Source organism: Leopardus geoffroyi, chromosome E1 (assembly GCF_018350155.1).
Source record: "Leopardus geoffroyi isolate Oge1 chromosome E1, O.geoffroyi_Oge1_pat1.0, whole genome shotgun sequence".
In the NCBI taxonomy this organism is placed as follows: Eukaryota; Metazoa; Chordata; class Mammalia; order Carnivora; family Felidae; genus Leopardus; species Leopardus geoffroyi.
In genome coordinates this window covers 58,970,850-58,996,836 of record NC_059330.1, presented here as the reverse complement: position 1 = coordinate 58,996,836, position 25,987 = coordinate 58,970,850, and the positions used below count along the sequence as shown (strand labels likewise).

The window sequence follows — 25,987 nt, the reverse complement described above, 5'->3', positions numbered from 1 at the left end:
GATTTTTATGCGAGCATTTTTATTTCCCTCGGGTAAGTATCGAGCAGTGGGATTGCTGGGTCACGTGGTAAGTGCGTGTTCCCAAAGTGGATTCTCGCTTTGCATTCCCGCCAAGCCACATGTGAGTCTGGCTGCTGTGGTTCCCGCCGGCAGTCCAGACTGTCAGTTTACGCTTGTGTTGTAGTGTTCCTCATAGGTGTGTGCTGTGCCGTTGTATCGCTTTGTGGTTTCCGTTTCTGTTTCTCTCCCGACCAACCATGTCGAGCACCTTTTCATATGCGTACTTGCCCCCTTTTTGTGGTGAAGCGCCTTTTCAGATCTTTTGCCTGTTTTTAAATTGCGTTTGTTTTCTCATTACCGACTTTGAAGTTTCTTTATACGTTCTGGATATAGATCCTTTATCAGAGATGTGTTCTACATGTATCTTTTCTCAGTCTGTGGCTTGTCTTTTTAATTTTCTTAGCAGTGTCTTTCAAAGAGCAGAAATTTGTCATTTTACTAAAGTCCTGTGTATCAGTTTTTTTCTTTTATGGATCGTGCCTCGGTGTCATAGCTAAGAAATCCATGTCTGACAGTACTGTTGAGTTTCAAGAATGTCTCCTACAGGGAGGGGCACCTGGGTGGCTCAGGTGCCCCTGAGCCTCCCACTCTTGCTTTCGGCTGACGTCATGATCTCGTGGTTTGTGGGTTCAAGTCCCGCATCAGGCTCTGCGCTGACAGCACGGAGCCTGCTTGGGATTCTCTGTCTCCCACATTCTCTCTTCTTCTCCCACACACATGGTCTCTGTCTCAAAATAAATAAATAAACTGAAAAAAAAAAGAGTGTCTCATACATATTCTGAGTAATCTTTTATTGGATATATGTGTTGTGAATATTTTCTCCAGGCTGTGGCTTGCATGTCTATGTTATTTTGAAAAGAGTTTTTAATTTTCCAGTTTATTAAATATTTCTGTGATTATGCATTTTGTATTCTAAGAAATCTTGGCCTATTCTAAGGTGGCTAAGACTTCGTTTACAGATTCTTCTAGTAGTTGTATAATTTTAGGCATCACATCTAGATCTGTGACCCATTTTGAGTTAATTTTTGTATACAGCATGAAAAAAGAAGTGATGTTAATTTTTTTTCATATGGATATCCAGTTGATCTAACCCCGTTTGTGGAAGAGCGCTCCTTTCTCCATGGAACTGTCCTTGCGTCTTTGTCAATAATCAATTGATCATATTTCTCTACTTCTGGACTCTCCGTTCCGTACCATTGATATGAAAGTCTATGTTTTCACCCTTGCCAGACTGCCTTGATTACTATGGGTTTATAATGAGTCTCAAAATCAGATAAATCCTTCAACTCTCTACTTTTTTTTGTAATTGCTTTGGTTCTTCTAGGTGTTTTGCATTTCCATATGAATTTTAGAGTCAGCCTGACAATTCCTACCCCCCGAAAAGGTCCTACTGGAATACTGATTGCGACTGTGTTGAATTTATAGATCAGTTTGGTAGGATTACCATCTTAACAATATTGACTGTTTCAGTCTATGGACATGGTGTACCTCTCCATTTATTTACATTTCCTTTAATTTCTTTCAGCAAGGTTTTGTGTTTTTCAGTATGGAGGTCTTGAATGTCATTGGTTTGATTTATTTCTAAATATTTTATGTAGAGATCTTTTTGAAGGGGGTCCTATAAATGGGATTTTTAATTTATTATATTTGTCAGTTGTCTGTTGTTAGTCTTTAAGAATACAATTAATTTCTTTTGTCTACATTAACCTCTTATCCTGTAATCTTGCTAAGCTCACTTATTAGTTCTATTAGAACTAATGTTTTGTAAATTTCATGGGATTTTTTTTGTGTGTGTAAATAACTGTATCATCTGCACACAGGGACAGTTTCACTTCTTCTTTTCTGATCTTTATGCATTTTGTTTCTTTTCTCATCTTATGGAGAGGCTAGAGCCTCCAGTGCTGTACTGAACAGAAGTGATGAAAACAGGCATACTAACCTTATCCTGATCATGGGGGAAACAATGCAGTCTCTATCACTGAGTACAACATTAAGTGTAGAATGTTTCTAGGTGACCTTTAGCAACTTAAGGAAGTTCCCTTCTATTCCTATATTGCTGATGGCTTTTATCATGAATGAGTGTTGTATTTTTGTCAAATCTTTTTTCTTTTTTTTTATGTTTATTTTTGAGAGAGACACAGCATGAGTGGGGGAGGGGGAAAGAGAGGGAGACACAGAATTCCAAGCAGGCTCCAGGTTCCGAGCTGTCAGCACAGAGCCCAACGTGGGGCTCAGACCCACAAACCGTGCGATTATGACCTGAGTCGAAGTTGGACACTGAACCGACTGAGCCACCCAGGCGCCCCTGTCAAACACTTTTTCTGTATCTATTTATGTATGTGTTTTTTTGCGGCCATCGATCTTAGGATCGATATTTAAAAGTGAAAATAAAGGGTCAAAATGTATAAACATTTTTAAGCTGTTTGCATCTTCTTTCCACATTGCCAGAAAGAAAAGTGTGACCAGGATACAGTCCCCGCCCTGTGACTGTGCAAGGGTGTCCATTTTCCCAAACCCTTACCTACACTACCTTTTATAGTTTTTTGCTTATTGCCAATTTCATGGACCTAGACCTCTCCCCAGAGTCCCTTGTTTCATTTCCATTTATTTCATTCTCTGGACACAGAAATGTCATTGTTTATTTGTATTTATTCTCTAGCGAATTGTTTTTTTCTTGTTTTAACAGATGTTATTTTTTAGAGCAATTTTAGGTTCATTAAAAAAGTCAAGAGGGGGGCGCCCGGGTGGCGCAGTCGGTTAAGCGTCCGACTTCAGCTCAGGTCACGATCTCGCGGTCCGTGAGTTCGAGCCCCGCGTCGGGCTCTGGGCTGATGGCTCGGAGCCTGGAGCCTGTTTCCGATTCTGTGTCTCCCTCTCTCTCTCTGCCCCTCCCCCGTTCATGCTCTGTCTCTCTCTGTCCCGAAAATAAATAAACGTTGAAAAAAAGTCAAGAGGAAGGCAGAGAGATTTCCCCTATACCTCTTCCTCTGACTCATGCATATCCTCCCTCATTATCAGCATCCCACACCAGAGGGTATGTTTGTTACAACTGATGAACCTCTATCGACACATCGTTATCACTCCAAGTCCATAGTTGACATTAGAGCTCACTCTCGGTGTTGTACATCTGACGTGTTTTAACAAATGCGTAATGACATATATCTAACTTTATAGCATCATACAGAGCACAGTTGACCCTTGAGCAACGTGGGGGTGAGGGGTGCCGACCCCCCTCCCACGCTCAAAATCCACATATAACTTTTGAGTCTCCAAAGACCTAATTACTAATAGCCTACTGCTGATCGGAAGCCTTACCAACATCATAAGAAGTTGACTAACACATACTTCGGATGTTATATGTAGTATACGCTGGATTCTTACAAGAAAGTAAACTAGAGAAGAGAAGATGCGATGAAGAAAAGCATAGGAAATGGCACCCGGATGGCTTAGTTGGTTGAGCATCTGACTCTTGATCTTGGCTCAGGTCACGATCTCACGGTTCACGAGAGCGAGCTCCGCATCGCGCTCTGTGCTGACCCCGCGGAGCCTGCTTGGGATTCTCTCTCGCTCCCTCTCTCTCTGCCCCTCCCCTGCTAGCGCTCCCTCAAAATAAATAAATAAACTTCAAAATTACACACACAAAAAGAAAATCATAAGGAAGGGAAAGTGTGCTGACAGTACCACACAGTATTTATGGGGAACAATCCAGACAAAGCGGACCCTGCCGTTCAAGCCCGCGTTGTTCAAGGGTCATATGTAGTGTTACTGACCTAAAGATCTCCCGCGCTCTGCCTATTTATCCCTTCCCCCTCCCCTCAACCCCTGACAACCCTGATCCTTGAACTGTGGCCACAGTTGTGACTTTTCCAGAACGTCGTATCGTTAGCATCACACAGGCTGTGGCATTTCCAGACCGGCCTCTTTCACTTAGCAATGTGCATTTAAGCTTCCTCTGTGTCTCTTCATTTCTTTTTAGAGCTGAATAATATTCCCTTGTCTGGATGGACTGAAGTTCGTTCATTCATCTACTGAAGGACATTGTGCTTGTTGCTTCCAGGTTTGGGAAATTATGAGGGGCCACCAGAGGGAGGCATTATTTCCAGCCCCCTCCCCACCCCACCCCCACCGCTCCACGTGCACACACAGCGCCACAAACCCACACCCCCTTCCCAGCGCTGCCGCGGCCTGCTCACGCCGTGAGGCAGGCCGAGCCTTCCAGAGAACAGATCCAGGATGGAGACTCACTCGGGCAGAGTCGTGGGTGGGAGATTCTCCGGCCAGTGCCGTGGCCAGGAGACCTGATTCCCTGCAGGGGAAGGAGCCTGATTCCCTGCAGGGGAAGGAGCCCATTTCAAACCAGGAGACAGCCCCAGACAGAGGGTCGGCCTCGTACCTTCCAGGGGCAGCTGGCCCCAGGGCAGAAGGCTGCTCGTGCCCTTTCACGGCTCCTGAGGGGGACATTATTTGCAGTTATTAACTGATTAATCGATTAACTCCAGACACTGTGTTTGGGACTATGGCTGCGGTTCCAAGGGTTCAAACTAGAGCAAAGTTGATGGACGGCTTGGGTCCCCATGGCGTAGGGCCTGTGATAGCAGATGACTGGATGGTCACCTCAGCCACCTAGTGTGACATCTGTCTCCCCATCAAGACCGGCTGCCACAGGGTGATGACCATATCTTGGTGACTTCTGCTTCGCCAGCTGCCAGCACATCCTGGCACAGAACACAAGGTCACTTAACACTCATGCCTGGGGGGGGGCGGTCACCTGGGGGGCTCAGTCGGTTGAGCATCTGACTTTTGGTTTCGGCTCAGGTCATGATCTCACAGTTTGTCGGATCGAGCCCCACGTCGGGCTCTGTGCTGGCATCGTGGAACCTCTTGGGATTCTCTCTCTCTCTCTCTCTCTCTCTCTCCCTCGATTTCTTCCCCTGCCCCAATTGCTCTGTCTCTCTGTCTTTCAAAAGAAATACACATTAAAAACACACAAAAAAACAATTCTCATGCCTGGGATGAATCTGTAGGATGTCTGCGAACTTTGAAGCCGTGAGAAAAACAACGGTGAGGAAGTAAGATGTGGGGGAGATTGAAATAGGCCTGGTTTTTAGTTTTTATCTCTGTGCGTGGAGAGCAGCTCGGTTCCAAGAGTATTGTAATGTGCTCATACGATTGTTATGTGGGGTGTGTTGAAATTAAACGGACGGTTTATTTGGGCAATCCCTCCCCCAAATACTACGAGTTAGAAATGTGTCATAGAAAGAGCCAGAAGACGCCAAGTAGCATCACCTCTGTGGACAAATAAAAAGGGGGTGTTTTCAAGTTGCTAAGTTTTGGGGCCATTCGTCACACGGCAGCAGATAACCGGTATTTATAGGAAGGGTCTCTTTTCAGAAAAGAGAAAACCTCCATAATGACTGAGTTGTGGTTCTCAAAGCCAAAGAGGCATTGGGGCCAGATTTTAACATTTTTACAATATCCAAACTTCTCTCATCCATCCATCTATCGATCTATCCTCTATTATTTATAGAAAGAGAGAGCACAAGCAGGAAAGGGGCAGAGAGAGAGGGAGAGAGCGAGAATCCCAAGCAGGCACTGCACTGTCGGCACGGAGCCCGACGTGGGGCTCCAACCCACGAACAGCGAGACCATGACCTGAGCCAAAGTCAAGAGCTGGACGCTCAACCAACCGAGCCATCCGGGTGCCCCTAAGATATCTAAATTTTCTCTTGCTTTTCTTCATCCTGAGCTTTTTGAGTCAGCCGAAACAATAGGTTGATAGAACCCCAGTGGTAGGTCCCAAGCGTAGTATCTGGAGTTAATCGATTAATCAATTAATAAATGCTAATAATGTCCCCCTCAGGAGCCACGAAAGGGCGCGAGCAGCCTTCTGCCCAGAGGCCAGCTGCCCCTGGAAGGTACGAGGCCGACCCTCTGCCTGGGGCTGTCTCCTGGTTTGAAATGGGCTCCTTCCCCTGCAGGGAATCAGGCTCCTTCCCCTGCAGGGAATCCGGTCTCCTGGCCACGGCACTGGCCGGAGAATCTCCCACCCATGACTCTGCCCGAGTGAGTCTCCATCCTGGACCTGTTTTCTGGAAGCCTCGGCCTGCCCCACGGCGTGAGCAGGCCGCGGCAGCGCTGGGAAGGGGGTGTGCGTTTGTGGCGCTGTGTGTGCACGTGGAGCGGTGGGGGTGGGGTGGGGAGGGGGCTGGACATAATGCCACCCTCTGGTGGCCCCTCTCCAGCCGGGTTTGGAGGCGAGCCTGGGAAGCACGTGGAGCCCGTGATCTCCCAGCCGCGGGGGCCTCGTTGTTCAGTAAGCAGATTACGAGATGCTGCATCAGGTGCGTGGTGGGGGGCTGTCTTCAGACCCGCCACTTGCCTTGTTTTGCAAACAATGATCGTATAGTGCAGCCCGGTCAGGGTCCACTCTGGAAGGCGGCGACTCCCTCAGCCTTTTTGGGTCTGCCGCGTGGCCACGGAGGTTCGGCTCGCCTACCCACCTTCCCATCCAGCTACTGATTTGTATCTGAATCTGTCCCCTGGGAATGCCCAGGTGCCCCACAGAAATGGCGGGACCTGGCTCAGCCCGGTGTCCTCAGACAGGGAGGGCAGAAAAGCCGCCGGCTCCCGCACACCGGGCCGACTGATGTTCTAGAAGCAGCGAAGGTTCGAAAAGGCCGGTCTTTTCTCTTTGAGGGTGCCCCAAGTTCTGAGGGATTGTGCGTGAACCACCCCTTGTGGCTTCGTGCAGAGAACTGGTGCCTTTTTGAGGAAGAGGCACCTCGGGATTAAGTGCCTCTGACACTTTTATGCTCTGGGCTGAAACAGGGAAGCTGGAGAAGGCCATTGCTGTCGCCTCTCTGTAGGATGCCGGGGTGGGGGCCCAGAACTGATGCTTGCTTTTACTCTGGTTACATTTTCGCGGGCTTTTGCTAGACGCTACTGTTAAATCTCCACAGATGGCACTTAGCCTGTGGTGTGGCGGAATCCACGTAATAAAATGCTTTGCAACTGGGATTTTAAACAAATTCATGAACTTAAAAAAAAAAAAACCATAATAAATGGGGTTGTGTTGCTGAACTTGGAGCTTAGAGGCCAGCAAGCATGGCGGTAAGGACCTGGCTCTCCAAGCTTGGGTCCAAAAACCAACTCTACTGCCTGCCAGCTGTGTGACCTTGGGCAAGCCCCTTAACCTCTCCGGGCCTCAGTTCCTCTTCTGTACAATGGGGGTAAATGGCACCGCTCCTTTCAAAGGATTATTGCGGGGCGCCTGGGTGGCGCAGTCGGTTAAGCGTCCGACTTCAGCCAGGTCACGATCTCGCGGTCCGTGAGTTCGAGCCCCGCATCAGGCTCTGGGCTGATGGCTCAGAGCCTGGAGCCTGTTTCCGATTCTGTGTCTCCCTCTCTCTCTGCCCCTCCCCCGTTCATGCTCTGTCTCTCTCTGTCCCAAAAATAAATAAACGTTGAAAAAAAAAAATTAAAAAAATCAAAGGATTATTGCGAGGATTATATGTGATACGTGTCCATGCGAGGTGGTTAATACAGGACCAGGCCCATACTGAGTGTTTAATAAATGTGCATTATTTGTGTTATTGGTATTGATAATTTCCTTACTGAACCATAAACAGAACCAGTGTTTTATTTTTCCAGGAAAATGGTGAACCGGTAGAAACTCAAACAGAAGCCCCACCCCGTCCAAAGGGATCACGAGGCAGCAGGGGGCCCAGCACCGAGCCCTCTGCAGCCCTTGATCATATGCACAAAGGCCTGTTATTATCCTGACGTTGCAAATGTCCACACAAAGGCTCCAAGGGGCTTGGTGACCCGCCCAAGGTCACACAGGGAAGGCTTGTGGGGGGGCTCATCTGTCATTAGGGCCACTCACTGCCTCTGTCCGTGTGGGATGCAATTTGATCAAAAAACGCCTTCCCTTCCACATGAAATGTAATTTCATGTGTGACTGTAATGGGACCCGTTCGTTCATTCGTTCGTTCGCTCGCTCGCTGGCTCACGGGTGTCTGTGTGTGTGTCTGAGCTGGGCCCGTGTGTAAGTGTGCCCCCCACGCCCTCCCTGCCCTGTCCCCGGGGCGGCGGGGACACAGAGCCGCGTGGCCCTCACGTGACCCGCTCCCCCAGCTCCCCCTGCGGCGCCGACACCCCCCTGCGGTTCCCCGACGGCCACGGCCTCCCGCAGACCCCGCGCTGGGACGAGCCCCAGAGGGCCTGCGCGCTGGAGCAGATCTGCGGCGTGTTCCGCGTGGACCTGGGGCACATGCGCTCCCTCCGTCTCTTCTTCAGGTGAGAGCCTGTCTCCGCGGCTTCCCGGAAGTTGGCTGGGGTTGCAGGGGGCCCAGCGGGCGGGGGCCTCGGGTCCAGTCGGGGCTTGCTTCCCGACATCACTGAGCCTGTGGGCAGGGGTGCCCGCTACGGTTGCCCCCAGGAACCGGGCCCGGGCAGCTTCCAGTCTCTTCCATGCGCCCTCAGGGTCCCACCCCCTCCATCCCCCCAAGAGGCTTTGCAGCGCCGCCTGTGTGTGCAGGAAGGGGGCGTGGCTTTCTGGAGGAGGTGCCCCGTTTTCATGGTGGGCGGACCGTCCCTATTAGCGTCCTGTCTAGCAGCCACATCCAATCGCTCCCGAAAGGCCGGGTGGCCCAGCCCCACGCTGGCCCCGGCCGAAGACCTGTGCTCGAAGCACACGTGTCGCTGGAGGGGTCCCAGACCCAGAGCCACAGTCTGGCCTTTCAAGGAAGGGCGGCCGGGGTTGGGCCGAACACCCAGTTGGATGTGCAGTGAGTTTTCCCGGAGGATTCTCCCAGGGTGCCCTCCAGGCGGTCCCACCTGGGCTCAAAATCTGATTCCACCTAATGGCATCCACCCCTAGATCTCCTGGAGAGGGGGCACCAGAGAGGAGGGGCACCAGAGAGGAGGGGACACCGGAGAGGGGGGACGCCGGGGGGGGGGGGGTGTGTCACTGCTTGGGGCCGGGGACCCAAGGCCGCTCCGGCAGCCCTCCAGGGAGCGAGGACAGTCCTACTTCCCGGCCCCCCCAGGAGGGGGCTGGCTTGCGCTCCTCACCCCAGGGGGCGATGGCTCGCGTGTGGGTGTAACTGTCCCCCTGTGGCCCGCAGCCAGACTCCGCGGGGCCTTCCTGTTTCCTGCCCCGGGGGTCAGCGATAGGGGCCTCTGATTATACTTGGAAATAAAACCCGGCGTTTACATATTCATTGCTCCCTTCTCCCTCCCCCCCGCGACGGCCGCGCAGCGACGAGGCCTGCACCAGCGGCCAGCTGGTCATCGCCAGCCGGGAGAGCCAGTACAAAGTGTTCCACTTCCACCACGGCGGCCTGGACAAGCTGTGCGACGTGTTTCAGCAGTGGAAATACTGCACCGAGACGCACCTCAAGGACCAGGTAGCCCAGAGGGCGACCGGAGGGCCCCGGCGTGGGAGTCGCCCGGCTGCCGAGACTCCCTCCCCTCCTCTTCCCTCCCACGGCGGGGAGGGTCCGGGACTTCCCCGCGCGGAGGCCTCGGAGGGGTGTGACCCGAGCCTGTCCGCGGTCGCTGGGCGGCTGAGAGGGCAGCAACTTTGGATTTGAAGCCTGTGCCCAGGGCTTCTTGTAAAGTCAGTGCTGTGCACTTGAAAAATCATGTTTTGACAAGGCTTCCTGCCATATTTTGCTCAATCTACGTACAAATGTAATAAGAGCTCTTTAATTATCTGTTCAAGATACTGTATGTGCTTATTAGAAAGGGGCTGACTTTCAGATTCCCTTCCTTCCCACCGAGCCTCCTGCTGGCTTCCCTCATTACACTAGCGTGGCTTTTTTTTCCCCCTACATTGAACAACCTTTGATTTTTGAATTAAATGTCAGCCGCAGTTTTGCCCCGGATTCGTGACTGCCCGTGGAGACAACCTGACAGGCGGGCTCCCTGCTCGCGGAACAGCGGCCCCTTTGTCTGTGGCCAATCACATGTAATTTATTGCAGGCCCTCCCGGCAGAGGGAAGTTGGGCCGTACGAGGCATTAATTCCGTTTTTGCGGCCGGGGTCGCGCAGAGAGTGGGGGCGGTGGCGAGGGGGCCGCGGTCTCGGTCGGTCGGTGGGAGTGGGCCGGCCGGGGAGCCTGGGCGGCCGCGGGGGGACGAGGGGGAGGGGAGGGATCGATGTTAAGACGAAGGTATTTTCATTTTAATTGCGGCTAATTACGCTGGCCGATGAGGGGTCTGCGTGCAGGGGAGAGCGCGCCCCCCTCCCTTCAGGAGAGAGGGGGGTGGGCGGGGGGGGGGGGGGAGGGGGGTGGTATTTGGCGTCCTGGGGAGGGCGGGCACCAGTGAGGTGCACATCGCCCCGAGGTGTCTTCCCGGCCAGCAGGTCGCCGACGAAAAGACGTGCATCCAGTTCTCCATCCGCCGCCCCAAGCTGCCCTCCTCGGAGACGCACCCCGAGGAGGGCGTGTACAAGAGGCTGGACGTGGCGGCCTGGCTGCACCACCTGAACGAGCTGGGCCAGGTGGAGGAGGAGTACAAACTGCGCAAGGTGAGCCGGCCCGCGGGGAGGGGGGAGGCGGGCGGCACCGCCGGGCCGCCTCCCCGGGGGGCCGAGGCGCGGCGCGAGCGGCTGTGTGAACGCGCCCATGTAGCAATCAAAGGGGCTGCGCTGAAAAGGAAACCCTCCGGAGCGGGTTTGGGGGACCCCGCGTCAGCCTGTATAGAAGAGCTCGCGGCGCAATGCGGCGCTTCCAAAACCAGGATTAGGCCGCGACGTGAGAACGATACGTTCGTCGGAGCGCCACACCAGGGTGGGCATTGACATTGAAATGAGCCTGGTTGTCTCCTGTATGGGAATGGAGGGCCTCCACTCTCCCCTCCAAACATGTGCAAATTGCAGCGATGTGAATCAAGGCATCAGCTGTCAGGAAGGCCCCGCAAAGCCACCACAACACAAATCTCCGGGGATTTGGGGGTGCTTTGAGCGGCCCTGTTTGGGCCCCTCCCCAACTTTTGCCGCTTCCTGCAGGCCATTTTCTTCGGCGGCATTGATGTGTCAATCCGGGGGGAGGTCTGGCCTTTCCTGCTGCGGTATTACAGCCACGAGTCCACGTCGCAGGAGAGGGAGGCGCTGCGGGCGCAGAAGCGAAGGGAATACGCCGAGATCCAGCAGAAGAGGTAAGGGCCACCCGCCCGCCCCGGCCGCCCAGGGGCATGTCAGCTGCAAAGGCAATTTGAGGCGCAATCCCGCATTGATAATACGTTCCGTGACCCAGAGTTTCTTTCGAAAATGGGTCCCAGGCACGGAGTGATAGGCTTGGATAAGTGCCGTCATTATCCGCAGCGCTGCTCTTTAGCTCTGTGTCAAGGTTTTAGAGTTCTTTTTCAACAGACTTAACTAGGCACTGACATCCCGCCAGGAACGCTGGGGTGGCGGGGGGGGGGCGTTGGGGGAGGGCAGCTGGAGCCGGACTGGGGAGGTCTCTCTGGGTCTGGCTGACCTCAGGCTGTGTTGGGGACCCGTGGAAAGCCTCGGATATGCACACCCCCAAGTCAGTGGGGGGGGGGCGGCTGGAGGGTTTGCCAGCCACAGCAGCAACCAGCGCCCATCGAGAGCACCCAGCCCCCATTGGGAGCACCCAGCCCCCATTGGAAGCACCCAGCCTGCATCAGAAACACCCATTCCCCCATCAGAAACACCCACCCCCATTGGGAGCACCCAGCCCCCATCGGGAGCACACAGCCCCCATAGGGAATACCCAGCCCCCATCGGGAGCATGCAGCCCCATCAGAAACACCCAGCCCCCATCAGGAGCACACAGCCCCCATCAGGAGCACCCAGCCCCCATCGGGAGCACGCAGCCCCCATAGGGAGCACACAGCCCCCATAGGGAATACCCAGCCCCCATCGGGAATACCCAGCCCCCATCGGGAGCACCCACCCCCATCAGGAGCACGCAGCCCCCAAGGGAATACCCAGGTCCCATCGGGAGCACACAACCCCCATCGGGAGCACTCAGCCCCCATCGGAAACACCCACGCCCATTGGGAGCACGCAGCCCCTATCGAGAGCACCCATCCCCCATCGGGAGCACCCAGCCCCCATCGGGAGCACGCAGCCCCCATCAGGAGCACCCAGCCCCCATCGGGAGCACGCAGCCCCCATCGGGAATACCCAGCCCCCATCGGGAATACCCAGCCCCCATCGGGAGCACCCAGCCCCCATAGGGAGCACCCAGCCCCCATTGGAAGCACCCAGCCTGCATCAGAAACACCCATTCCCCCATCGGAAACACCCACCCCCATTGGGAGCACCCAGCCCCCATCGGGAGCATGCAGCCCCATCGGGAGTACACAGCCCCCATCGAGAGCACCCAGCCCCCATCAGAAATACCCACCCCCATTGGGAGCACGCAGCCCCTATCGAGATCACCCATCCCCCATCGGGAGCACCTATCCCCCATCGGGAGCACCCAGCCCCCATTGGAAGCACCCAGCCTGCATCAGAAACACCCATTCCCCCATCGGAAACACCCACCCCCATTGGGAGCACCCAGCCCCCATCGGGAGCATGCAGCCCCATCGGAAACACCCAGCCCCCATCGGGAGTACACAGCCCCCATCGAGAGCACCCAGCCCCCATCGGGAGCACCCAGCCCCCATCAGAAATACCCACCCCCATTGGGAGCACGCAGCCCCTATCGAGATCACCCATCCCCCATCGGGAGCACCCAGCCCCCATTGGAAGCACCCAGCCTGCATCAGAAACACCCATTCCCCCATCGGAAACACCCACCCCCATCAGAAACACACAGCCCCCATCAGAAACACCCATCCCCCATCGGGAACACACAGCCCCCATAGGGAGCACCCAGCTCCCATCAGAAACACCCAGCCCCCATCAGGAGCACCCAGCCCCCATCAGAAACACCCAGCCCCCATCGAGAGCAGGGGTTGGGAGGGGCAGGCCCTGCCAGGAGTGTGTGCTGCTCCTCAGCCCCGGGCGGGTGCCCTGCTCTGTGCCAGGCTCTCCATGACCCCTGAAGAGCACAGAGCGTTCTGGCGCAATGTGCAGTTCACCGTGGACAAGGATGTGGTCCGGACAGATCGGAGCAACCAGTTCTTCCGGGGGGAGGACAATCCGAACGTGGAGAGCATGAGGTACGCGCCTCCCCCGGCCAGTGTGGTTCCTTCCCGAGGGGAGGAGAGCCCCTCCCCACTTCACCGCCTCGTCTGCCTCTCTGGGAGTGTCACCTTACCCCTCGGGGCCTCCTCGGCCATCGGCCGTCCGTCTGTCCGGGAAGTCAAGGAACGGCAGCAGTAGCGTGTAGCCTCTGCTCGGCTTGGGGGCTTTCTCCCAGGTTCGTACAATCAACACCCCAAAAGCAGAGGGACATTAGCCACTGTAGGCTGCATCAGTCAACATCGTGTGGCCACGGCGTCCCCGGGAAGCCCTGTAGGCCCCTCCCCGGGTACCAGCAAGGCCGCGCACTCCCCGGGGCATCCACCAAGCCTGCCTTTGCTTGGTTCACACTAAGCCCGGGGGGAGCCTTCCCCTGGTGGTCCTCCAGCCCATAAAGCCACACAGAGCCCGAGGCTGGCATCTTCGACCTTACGCTGCTGCCTGGCAAATAATCGCACAAAATTAGCAGCCCATAAAAATGTCCCCGCCAGCCCACCCTTTGTCACAGGCAGGCACTGGGAAGAACATCGGACCCACACTCCTCCCCTGGGGGTCTGGCCTATGGGCCACTCCATTGCCTTAGAGTCTGAAGACAGTCCCCAGAGCGGCCTTCCTCGCCCTGCGATCGAAGCGAAGGGGGGGTCCCTGGCAGCCCCAGGTCCTTCCACCCTGAGTGACATGCCACCGAGGGTGCGGCAAGGGCGGGCTGCACTGACCGCTCTACACTGTGTCGCCAGGAGGATCCTGCTGAACTACGCGGTCTACAACCCCGCCATCGGCTACTCCCAGGGCATGTCAGACCTGGTGGCACCCATCCTGGCCGAGGTCCTGGATGAATCAGACACCTTCTGGTGCTTTGTGGGTTTGATGCAGAACACGATCTTCGTCAGCTCTCCTCGGGACGAGGATATGGAGAAACAGCTGGTGAGGCTTCGGGCCGAGGGTCACAGTGTGCTGGGAGACAGCACACCTCCCGCCGGGTCTCCGTGGCCACGCGTGGCGTGGCTGCTGTGGGTCAGGAAGCAGAAAAGCCAGGGTGGGCATTGCCTACGGGGCCTGGGGGCTTAGCCCCGGCTGGCTCCCTGGGAGGAACACACACTATTCGGGAGTCCCGCGATGCTGGCTGCCACCCCCACCCCATGCCCCCTGCAGGCTGGGCTGTGCATCGAGGCCCCTCCCCTGGTGGCCTCCCGCCTCCCTGCAGGTGGCATCCCAGCCCAGGCTCCCTGGTGGAGTGAGAAAAGGGAGGCCCATCACACCTGGCCCTGTGCTTCACAGAATGGGTCCTCGGGTGCATCCGGGCTGCTCCCTACAGTCCGAAGCCGGCAGGACGCCTGAGTGGGCAGGAATGGGAGGCTCCTGAGGCCCCCTGGGCAGTCGCCACACCCCATCCGAGGCAGCAGGCCTACCCTGCGGCACCCAGCCAGCTCGCCCCCTCCTCCTGCCCCGCCCCCCGCCCTGCACAGACCAGGCAGCTGTGTGTTCCAGTCACCTGCCGAGTGCCAGGTGGAGGGCATGTGGTCTCAGCTCCCCTGTCCCAGAGACAGCCCCGGCCTAGGAGCTGGCGGAGATGGGAGGTGATGCAGGCAGATCAGGCCGACCCTGCAGCACTCGGGACCTGCCCAGACTCGGCCGAGCACAGGTTCGGGCACTGACACCGTGCGGCCTGTCTTGTGGGACCGGATATGTCCCGTACGATGAGGGAGGAGCTGAGTGGATTGGCTCGAATGCCAGGGCCAAGGGCTGGCTGAATGGGAGCAGGGCACAGCTGGGGCCCCGCAGACGGGTGGGGGGAGGGGGACCAGGATCTGGGAGGCAGGGCTGGGAGGGTGAGGGGTGCCTGGGTTGGGGGGGTGGGGACGTCCGGCTGGGAGGGGCAGGCTGCATTGTCGGTCTTGACCCTGTGGCGGGCCGGAGCGTGCAGAAACTGGCCGGTCAGCAGCAGCCCCTACGAGGGCCAGGACCACCCCAGCGGCCGTCTTGAGTGGGATGGTGGGCTGCTGGCATGGGAAGGGCCTGTGAGTCACGGAGCCCTGCCCCAGGTCCCCCCGCCCCCGCTGCCCTCTCTCTGCATCAGCTCTGTGATGTCAGGTTTCCACGGCACCTGGGGAGACAATTACGGGGTCTGACACGATTCGCCCCAGACGGGCTCACGCAGCACATGGCCCCGTGACTCATTATCTGCCGGAGATGATTTTCTAATGGCGCTGAAGTCAGCCTCCATGTTGTCCCACGTCACCGGGTGGTGGCCTCAAGCGCAGGAATCGAGTGCCCTGGGGTTCAGAAACGCCCCCTCCCTGCTCCAAGTCAGCTCTGGAAGATGATGGGTCTCGGAGGGGGAGGTGGTTGGGCTGGCGGGGGGCGGGGCCCACACATCATCTGCTCGCCTTCCCGGGAGGAGGGGTGTCAGAAACAGCCCCGTGTGGCGGCTGTGGCCCGGGCGGAGCCTCCCCACCGCAGCAGCCGGGCACCTTGCTCTGCCTGGCCCTGCCAGGGCCACGCCCCCAAGTGATCGGAAGTCTGGGATAAACTAGCCGATTCCAGCAGCAGATTAAAGTGAGCGGGTGCGGAAGCCCAGCGCTCAGCGTGCGTGCTGCTGGGGGGGGGGGGGGCCGGAGGAAGGGCCCCCGTGGGAGCGGGCGCCTCGCGTGGAGCCCGAGGCCTCACCGGTCCCGGCCTCGCCCCCAGCTCTACCTGCGGGAGCTGCTGCGACTGACCCACCTGCGTTTCTACCAGCACCTGGTGTCGCTGGGCGAGGACGGCCTACAGATGCTCTTTTGCCACCGCTGGCTGCTGCTGTGTTTCAAGCGCGAGTTCCCCGAGGCCGAGGCCCTGCGGATCTGGGAGGCCTGCTGGGCCCACTACCAGGTGAGCCGGCGCGGGCGCCGGTCAGCGTCCGCACCCCGCGAAGAGGGCGGGGGCCTGCGCGCCTGCTGGAGGGCCCCCTCCTCTGCGGCCCCTGCCCCGTAACCCGCACGTCAGCCCCGCGCTCGCAGCTGCCGGCTGGCCCCGTGGGGCTGGCTTCAGATAGACGCGACTGCCCGCTCGCTGGGCTCATTACCACCTTCTGGGGCCGAGCTCCCTGCTGCCCCAGCCACTCAGTGTGAAGGACGGCGTCACAGGGTGGGCAGGCCCCCTGCAGCCCAGGACGCCTGTGCCCACCTGCCAGGCCCCCGGGCCCGCCCCGCCCTCCTTCCTCGCTCAGGACGGCTCCGGGAGAGAGCCCGAGACCCTGCGTCCTCAGCAGCCCCTCTGGAGAGCCCAGGCCCCACCGGCCCTCTGCACATTTTCGCTGTTATCAGCATCTCTTCTGCAAAGCCCCCGAGAGCCTGTGGCCATCGCAGGGCGTTAACGCCCAAATTAGCAACAAGCCGGTGACGTTAAAGGATGTGCAAGTCTCTTGGAATCCATCAGCCTGTAAAAAAAAAAAATAGTATTGACGCTTCCGGGAGGTGGCCGGGATCCCTTCTGGAGGAGCCGGCTCTGTTCTCAATGGCAGCCGGGCCGCTCCTGTCACACAGGCCTTGCAGGTACGTGGGAGCCCCACCGGCCCGCGGACACGTGCCCCAGTGTGCCCCGGCCTTCCTGATGTTGCTGGAGGAGCATGTCTGGGGGCAGCGAGTCCAGAGACACACGGCTGGTGCCCCAGGCCATCTATGTACTCGCCCACCCGTGCCCTCCGCCCGCTCTCGCGCCCCCGCCCGGGTCTGACTGCTGCCCGCCTGGAGCGGCGTGCTTGGCGGGTACGTTCAGGGCGAACTCTCTGCGTTCATCAAGGGAACCACTGGCACGGAGGGTCCGAGACGCCGGATCAGGTCGTTTTTGTAAACCGTGTCCGCTTTGCAAGGCTTCATCGTGTGCTTTCCCAGCAGCGAATTGGCCGCCCTCGTGATGTCACGTTTAGGCTGACGTCACGAGTGAACTCGAGTGTCGCCCAACAGCCACAGCCACTTCGCAGGGTGATTTTCATCGCTGTGCTCTGGCTACACCCCGAGTTGCACAAAATCTCGTGAAAACCACGGGAGAAGCCCACGTGGACATCTCTGGTGGCTGCCACCTTGCCTGAAGTTCACTGAACAAGTTTACGTCCGCGTTGGCCTACTGTCTTGATGACATTGGCCCCGGGGGCGTGGAGGTGGTCCCATAATGGTAGTGGGGGTATGCTTGTCAAGAGTGAGCGCCACGGTGGGGGGAGGCTCCTTTGAAGCGACCCCTGAGAGAGAAAGGCTTTATTCTATCCATTTTCTTTTTTTTTTTTTTTTTTTTTTAATTTTTTTTTTTTTTTCAGCGTTTATTTATTTTTGGGACAGAGAGAGAGACAGAGCATGAACGGGGGAGGGGCAGAGAGAGAGGGAGACACAGAATCGGAAACAGGCTCCAGGCTCTGAGCTGTCAGCACAGAGCCCGATGCGGGGCTCGAACTCCCGGACCGCGAGATCGTGACCTGGCTGAAGTCGGACGCTTAACCGACTGCGCCACCCAGGCGCCCCAATTCTATCCATTTTCTATTAGCGTGGGGCAAGGGGGCTAGGCTGCCCCAGGCCTTGTCCTGGGAATGAACTTAGCTCTGTCCTGCTGCCCGGCCCTGTTTAGGACATGCCTCGCCTCGTCCTCCCTGAGACCTTTCCCTCTCAGAGGAGCTGGACACCCCCTTCCTGGAACTCCGCTGTCTCCCACCCCAGCCGGAGTTCACATAGCTTCAGAAGGAACGTTCTGAGACCAAGCGAGTCCATTCCGGATTAGTTCAAAGGCAGGGGCCAGGCAGCCTGGGGGACGGTCTGCCCGGAGCAGGCCGGGCGCTGGCTGTTAGCTCTGCCGGAATTGTGGGCTCCGCCCGGCCCAGTCTAGCTGTTCTGTCTGGCTGGCGGGTCGACGCTGGGAGACTAAACACGGGCTTCCTGGTGCTGCTTCCTCTTCCTCTGCCCTTGGGATCGAGGTGGAGTCAAAGGCGGGGCGCTCTCAAAGCGTCCGGGCGGGAGAGCACACAGAATGCACCCCAGTCAAGTGCAAGCCCTCCGGGTGCCGGCTTCCTGATGCGTGCCTGGCGTTGCCGGGCAGTGGTGGGAGGCGGTCTCCAAGGAGGACAGCAGGATCATCGTAGCACGCCACGGGGGCCGTCAGGAAGCTGTGGTGCTCCTCTCCGTTAGGATCTTCTCGATTTCTTAGCAAGAAACTTAGGGGTCATCTCTGGGGCAGAAGTTGGGATGTTCAGCCTGGAGGCAGGAAGACACTGACCAGTGGGTGGCTGCCAGAAAATTCTTTCTTGCTGGCGTGCCCCACTGCCCACCGGAGTGTATTCTGACGCAGCCTGAGACACGCACCTTTGCGAATAGACCGGAATGAGCACAGGCCAGACTTCAGAGGGAGCGCGTTCTTTGCCTCCTGTGACCGAGTGCATCCAGAGGGCTCCCCACAAACACAGCAGCAGCCTATGGGGAGCACGCGCCCCATCCCCTTGTCCCGTCACTGCAGCCCTTGGGTGTAGTGCTGACACTGGCCCATGTGCAGGTGGGGAAACTGAGGACAAAAGAGGCTTGCGGCTTGCCCGGGGCCACGTGAACCCAGACAGCCTCGCGCCACACCTCTGCACTCAGCCTCCACCTGGGGCCTTAGCTGAACCCTACTCTCCTCCCCCTCAGACGGATTACTTCCACCTTTTCATCTGCGTGGCCATCGTGGCCATTTACGGGGATGACGTCATTGAGCAGCAGCTGGCCACCGACCAGATGCTCCTGCACTTTGGAAACCTGGCCATGCACATGAACGGGGAGCTGGTTCTCAGGAAGGTGAGCGTGAGCTTGCTCCCCCACGTGGCCCCACCCAGCAGGCTTGCGAAGCCCCGCCCATGCACTAAGCCCCGACTCTCACTCAGCATCCCCCCCCAACACAGGCCAGGACTGCACGCAAAGGCCCCGCCCCCCCACAAGCTCCACCCCCTCGAATTCAGCCCTAACCGCACACGCTCCCACGCTCCCGTATGGGGGTCGCCCCGGGGGCGCTCCCCGCCAAGGCCCCGCCCACCCATCAACCCTGAACCCCACTCAGACCCCCTGGAATACAGGCCCCGCCCCTAGGTGCTCCCTGGGGCTCTCACTGCCAAGGCCCCGCCCCCCCAATGAAGGCCCTGCCCCGAAGCGCTGGTTGGAGCGCGGTGCTCCCTGCCAAGGCCCCGCCCCCATAGGCAGAGCCCCGCCCCCCACACCGACTGCCTCCACTCAGCCCCCATCCCCAACGAACGAAGGCCCCGCCCCCACGCGCTGGTGGTGGAGCCCTGCCTGCCAAGGCCCCGCCCCCCATGCAGATCCCCTCTGCTCAGCCCCCACCCCGAACGAAGGCCCCGCCCCCATGCGCTGGTGGTGGAGCACTCCCTGCCAAGGCCCCGCCCCCACACGCAGAGCCCCGCCTCCCATGCAGACCCCCTCCGCTCAGCCCCCACCCCGAAGGAAGGCCCTGCCCCCACGCGTCCTTCGGGGGTGCTCCCTGCCAAGGCTGGGAGGCCCGGCTGGGCTGCACGGGGCTGGCCCTCAGGCCCGGATACTAGAGCCTGCCCCTCGCTGCGTGGACTGAACAGATTCCCGGGGTTGATAGATGGGGTCCGCCCTTTGGGGCACCTCACTCACGGACTCACCGCCCAGAGCCAGGATGCGGAGAAGGCGGCTTTGGGAGAGGGGGGAACCAAGGGGGAAGACGGTGAGTTTGCCACCCCCCACTTCCCAGCTCCTGCTGGCGATGCTGGTTGTGTGAGCTTGGCAGCGGCCCTCAAAGGCAACAAGGAGGGACCCGGGCGTTGGCGCCGCAGCCACAGGGGAGACAGACCCTGCCGAGGCTGCACAGGGCAGCCGTGGGGCGGACGGGGCCCCCCGGGCACCACGGTTGGGGGCTGAGTCAGAGGGGTCGCCCTGTCCCCGCTCCCCCTTCAGGTGAAGGCCCTGCGGGAGCCTCCTTGCCCCCGGCGGCAGCCCCGCCCACTGCGTGTCGTCGTGTCCTCTCTCCGCAGGCCAGGAGTCTGCTGCACCAGTTCCGCCTCCTGCCCCGCATCCCCTGCAGCCTGCACGACCTGTGTAAGACGTGCGGGACCGGCATGTGGGACAGCGGCTACATACCCGCCGTGGAGTGCACGGGCCACCACCCCGGCTGGGAGAGCTGCCCCTATGGGGGCACGGTGGAGACGCCTTCGCCCAGGCCCCCCAGAGAAGGCAAGAAGGGCCCCAAGATGCCTCGGGATGGCTTCGGTTTCCGCAGATAGGTCGGACTGCCCGCATCCGCAGGTCCTGGGCACGTGGGAGGGGGTGGGGATGGGCCGGTGGAAACACGAGGAAGAAGAGACTTGTGGCAACAGGAAGGGGACCTTTTCGTGTTAATGACATCAGCAGAGCCTCGAAGTGACAGAAGTTAAGCCCCGCCAGCTGCCCAGAGAAGAGTCACCTCCCGAAGCAGGGGGACCAGCGCACACGGCGGTTCCCCCTGCCGATGCAGGCGGGCTGGGTCTCCGTCTGCCCCAGGGGCTCCCCCGGCACCACCAGTGACCAGCGACAGTGCCGGGCGATGAGGAAGGACCAGAAGGCCTGTTCGGCCAGCAGCACAGGGAATGCAGAACAGAACGGCGGCCCGGCCCGGCCCGAGACATCCCTGCATGCTGGACACACGTCGTCATCGGGCCCCATTTTCTGAGCAGGCCAGTCTTGCTTTGCACAGCTTCACGGCTTATAGGAAGATGTCTGCAAAAACGAAACAAAACAAAAAACAAAAGCCCAGTGATTTCAGAGTAGAGAGATGTGGGAGCAGTGGAGGGTGTGAGAAGCTCGGGGCTTTGTGTCCGTGTAAATGTTTTATACTCCTGGTATGCCTCGGAAACAGCCCGAGCCTCGAGCTGTCGGGAGCTGTCGGACTCGCCTTCCGTAGTGGGGGCGGCTCTACGTGAGCATCATTGACATTGTCTAAGGTCCACCTCACCGAACACAGCGAGCAGCCGGGGGCCGTGTGTGCAGGCAGGATGGACAACGTCTGAGGGGAGTGGTGGTGCATTAAGTAACCAACCGAGACAAAGGCACCCGAAAGAACTAGAAAGATTCCCGCGTGCCCCCGGGCCTGCCCACAGCCTGGGCCTTCCGTAAGTCAGCTTCGCAGGTGGTCGGGCGCGGCAGCGGACCGCAGGAATGTAGCCGGCACTCAGGACGCCGTCGCCCCTGCCGGGGTCTAGCGGTGGACGGGGGAGGGTATGGCAGAGTTCCCAGCCAGCCGAAGAGCATCCATCCAGCCGTTGGCACGAGGAGGCCGCTTCTTGAACCGTTGGGATCGTGGAGGCGGGAACCCTCCCGCACACCCTCGAAGGGGTCATCATGGAGACACAGCCCCAACTAAGGCTTCCTCCCGCTCTCAGCTCTCCTCCCTGGAGAGCAAACAATGCTGCTGGGGCCACGTGAAAAAGATGTGTATCCACAGAAGAGAGGAAGTTGCCGGCCCCCTCCCTCAAAACTTCTCAGTCCCCCGTGAGCCCGAGTTCTCTCGCAGGCAAGGTGGCCAACACTGGCATCTCCAAGTTCCCAGGGCTCCTGTCCCAGAGCCTTCTGGGGAGACCCTCCTGGAGCCCCCACCCCGGCCCGCAGATCCTGGGGTGCTGGCTGTTTCAGCCCAGCAGCAGGGTCCAGGCTGGATGGGGGCGGACTTCTCACCTGCTCTGCCTCTGGGAGGAGGGGGGTGCCTTTCTGTGCTGGCCCCCGGTCTGCTTTGGAAAAGGCTTCAGCTAAGCAGGCGCTGTACCGATCCTGCCGTAGAGACCACATCCACACAAACAGGAGCATCCGTTATCCGTCGCCACGGCGGTGCTGCGTAACAAATGAGCCCCAAGCCTGGCGGTCTCGCATGCGGCCTGAGGGTCAGCGGTTTAGGCTGGGCGCTTCTGGTCTTGGCTGGGTGTGCTCGGGATGGTGACGCCCAGGTGGACAGGTCACACCTGGCACTGCGCCACGTCTCTCGAATCCCCCACCGCCCCCTGCGAGCTAGCCCCGCTCGAGGCACAAGTGCAGAAGCAGAAATGCACGGGCGCCTTCCCCAGCCTTGGGGGAGGCCACACCTGCTGTCATCCCATTGCCGGAGCAAGTCACGTGGCCAGAGTCAGCACCCAGGGGTGGGGAGCCGGACCCTCCCCTTTAGCAAGAGGAGCCGCGCAGGGACGGCAAGGGGCTGGGAATTCAGAGGGTGACAAACCATACAGTCTGCCACCACCTCCAGGAAGTCTTGGGTCCAAGTGACCCTGTTGGGGAGCCCTCCTGTCAGGGCCATGGCTTCCCCTGTAAAGGCAGGAGACGCCCAAGGGGAAAGAGCGTGCTTCTAGGCTCACCGTCTAGCAGGATAGCATCCGCGCATTTTACTGAGATACCTTGTGCCTTTGGGCTGCTGTGTATGTGTGTGCGTGCGTGTGTGTGTGTGTGTGTGTGTGTGTGTGGTCGGGGGGGGGGTGTCCAGGGAATCCCTCACTTTGGAGAGTCCTGGCTGCAAAGCATTCGTGCTGCATCTCCCGGCTCCCGCAGCTCCCCGAGACCCCTTCCAAGTGCCGCCCGCCCTCGCCGCCCCCGCCTCACACCCCCATGCGCCGCGCCGGGCCCCGGTGAGACCTTCGCCTCTCAGAGCAGCCGGTCTCGGAAGCCGGAGACCTGGATGTGTGGGCTCCTGGAGGGCAGGCCGCGCTGGAGGGCTGGGAAGGGCCTCGCAGGGCTCCCTTAATCTGGATGCAATTAGAGGAAACCAGCCAAAAACCCCGCGGCAGCTGTTGCCCCGGGATTATTCCCAGCCAGCAAAAGGCATTAGGGTGATAATTCCGTCATTAGACTTCTAGCCTTCCCACCTCCAAAACGTGCAAATATGGGATAATCAGCCCGGCACGGCCATCCTCCGTGATGTCGCTTATTTAACCCATTTTTTTAAATGACACTTACTGTTATTGGCTGGTGTGCGTGCGCGCGCATACTTAATTTCCCCACCGCTAACGGCTGTGCTGACGCGACGCGTCGTTGTCGGGGCCCCTGGGAAGAGAGGGAGCCTCTGATGCGCATGTGCTGGCATGGAAGGCGTGGACGGGGCAGCAAGGCAGGGGCTCGCCAGCCCCGGGGAAGAAGGGACGGCAGGGGGGTGGGGGTGGGGGACGCCCAGGCTGGTGCGGTTGGGGCCTGGTTCTGCTGTTCCAGAAGGCTCCGACCCAAGTCCCAGCCAGGAAGACTCGAACTCACGAGTCCCTGAGCCAGTCGGTGTGGGGGGAACAGACGGCATGGGGAGGGGCCCCCCCGACCACCTGCTCAGGGGAGGGGGCCGTGCGGTCCAGGAGGGGCGGCCCGGCTCCATGGGCGGCCTCGGTCTGGGTGCCATCAGCAGCACGTTGTCCCGATGGGCCGCGTGTCAGGCAGCACGGAGGTTTTCAAGTCCAGGACCTAAAGCGCGTGTCCTTCTGAGTCTGTCCACGAGAGCCCTTCCGGAAGCCCCATGTGGGGTGGGCGGCCAGACAGGAGGAAGCTTCTGGTCCTGAAACGGACGCTTCTCCCGGGCTAAGTGGTGGTGGCTGGCAGATACTGGGGACCGTCGTGGTGGAGGTGATGCTCTGTGGGTTTTGCCTCGTTTTCTGTGAGGTGCCTCTGAGCTCTCTTGGCCCTTCCTTGTTTGGGAGAAGTCGCTTGGAGCGTGGCTGTCCTCAAGGTGATGGGAATCTGCTCGTGGCACTGCCCTGCCCCTGCGGAAGCCTCGATGCTCCGCCTGGCCTCTCCTCCCCTGCAGAGAGGCTGCGGGGTGTCAGGGACCCCTGGGTTCACCCGGCAAAGAGAAGGAAGCCTCTTCCAGTCTGTGTGCCCTGAGTGGGAGGAAGGGAAAGGCGTTCGCCCAGGAAGAACCACTTGTGCAGGGGCACGGGCTGGGCCAGAGGAGGTGGCCTACGGCCCAGGGAGGGACCCCTCAAGCTGGACCTGCCACATCCCCGGAGACTCGAGGGAACCAGACAGCCCAGGATCCGATTAGCCCTGTGTGTCTAAGCCAGGCGAAGAGGCTGTCCCTCGGAGTGAAAACATTGTGTCGGCACATTCCTAGCTCAGAGGGACTTGCCAGTTCACTTCCTCCAAAGTCGTGAAGCCTGAGGCCAGGGCTCCCCGTAGGGGGTGAGCGGTGTTGCCTCTCTGAGCCTCAGTTTCCCCATCTGTAGAATGGGGATGATGGCACCCACCCAACCCGCCTCGCCGCTGGCCTCGGGGCCTCTCCATGTAAGAGCTGTGCTAAGGGTGGTCTGCCAAGCCCCAGGGGCCTCACCCGCTACTCAGGGAAGAGACCACTGACCCTGGCCTTCAGCAGCCTTGCCCAAGAGCCACAACACATCCCCCACTCCAGAGCTCTGCCTGCTTTGGGAGTCAGCAAACCCCAAACCTCTCATATGCCCACCTTGCTGCGTGTACCCGGCCGACGGGAAACCTCTCTGTGCCTCTTCTGTAAAATTCACCCCACTCCTGCCCCCGAGAAAAATCAGCCATGAACCATAACCTCAGCGACCCTGCGAGAAGCCTGTCTGTGTGGGCGTGCAAGGCGTGCAAGGCTCTTCAGCAGGGATGTGGTGCGTGGACGTGAGGTCTCACCCCCTCCGCTGGGAACCCCCCCTCGCTGGGACTCTGGCCTCCTGGGTCAGGGCTGTGGGACCAGGGGAGGGGCATCCCTGGGCCTCCAGGGAGCAGGGCAGAGGGACACGCAGCCGGTGGGCATCTGGCCCTCTAGACACATCTCGCTGAATCTCTAGGAGGGAAGATAACGTTTCAGACGCAAAGAGAGATCAAGCCACCTGGCCGTCTTCTCTCCAGCATCTCTCGTTGGCGGGCAGGGGTCTGCTGTTTAAGGGAAAACCTAATGAAATATCCATCCTTTCCAACAGATTACTGTTGTCCATGGTGAGCAATTCTTTGTCTGTGTTTTGTTTTGTTCTGTCTTGTTTGTAAATACGATCACCTGCCAGCCCAGCCCTGCCCCAGGCGCGGGACTGGTCACCGTGACCCCCGGGGTCGCCATGGCCCCAACAGTGCTTCCGGCTCTCATGGATTCCCCTGCAAAGTAAATAAAATCATATTGACGACAAACGTAGGCCGTATGGCACCTCCGGAAGGTCCGCTGGGGTTCGCCGGGCAGAATCGTGGCAGGTTCTGGTGCTGGGCAAAGAGGGCCTGCACGGAACAGCAAGGAAGGCCAGCAGATGCTTCTGGGCCATTCCGTGATGGGGGAGGGGAGGGGACGAACAGAGGGGAGTGGGGGCAGGAGGGCGGGGGGCAAGGGCGGTCCCGCCTCCGTCTTGGGGGGGTCCGCGGGAGCCGACGAAAGGAAAGGCCGGGGAAGGCCTGGGAACCCCCACAGCCGGGTGCCCCGAGACCGGCCCCAGTGCCTCGAAGCGCACACGGTGTTTTATTGACACTCAGCTGCCAGGGCTCCAATTTCAGGAAAAGCTGGAGTCTTCATCTGAGAACTTTTTAAAGGAGGCCAACAAGGTGAATTTGACCTTGTTGTGGAGGGCAGGGGGCGGGGGGGGGGGGGGCGTTGAAAGGAGAATTCAGGCATCAGCTTCTCCCACCTCCAGCCCCGCCGAGCCCCTCGGAGCCCCACTGCAGAGCGAGGCCCCAGGGGCCGCGGGAGGGGGGCTGGGGGCTGTTCCTGGCTCTCCTGGAGCACGGTGCTGGGGCGATGGGCTCCCCGGCCCCAGCGGCAGTGCCTCTGCATTTCGAGCTGGTTTTCCGCTGTTTTGTGT

The 25,987-nt window shown here is 59.0% G+C and overlaps 1 protein-coding gene across 8 annotated transcripts in view; it reads left to right on the top strand.

Moving 5' to 3' along the window:
- TBC1D16 (TBC1 domain family member 16) overlaps nucleotides 1-25,332 on the top strand; it is a 77,895-nt gene extending 52,563 nt beyond the window's left edge. For 3 of the 8 annotated variants that reach the window (XM_045489781.1, XM_045489780.1, XM_045489778.1), the window contains exons 4-13: nucleotides 8,197-8,358; nucleotides 9,323-9,470; nucleotides 10,429-10,596; nucleotides 11,077-11,225; nucleotides 13,074-13,208; nucleotides 13,968-14,154; nucleotides 15,919-16,098; nucleotides 16,752-16,973; nucleotides 18,870-19,016; nucleotides 20,228-25,332. In XM_045489781.1, coding sequence (XP_045345737.1) covers nucleotides 8,197-8,358; nucleotides 9,323-9,470; nucleotides 10,429-10,596; nucleotides 11,077-11,225; nucleotides 13,074-13,208; nucleotides 13,968-14,154; nucleotides 15,919-16,098; nucleotides 16,752-16,973; nucleotides 18,870-19,016; nucleotides 20,228-20,476 — 1,747 coding nt within the window. In that variant the 3' untranslated portion in view covers nucleotides 20,477-25,332. The remainder of the gene's footprint in view (nucleotides 1-8,196; nucleotides 8,359-9,322; nucleotides 9,471-10,428; nucleotides 10,597-11,076; nucleotides 11,226-13,073; nucleotides 13,209-13,967; nucleotides 14,155-15,918; nucleotides 16,099-16,751; nucleotides 16,974-18,869; nucleotides 19,017-20,227) is intronic. The other 5 variants (XM_045489784.1, XM_045489783.1, XM_045489779.1 and 2 more) reach the window with 4 other exon arrangements.
- Nucleotides 25,333-25,987: the final 655 nt, after the last annotated feature.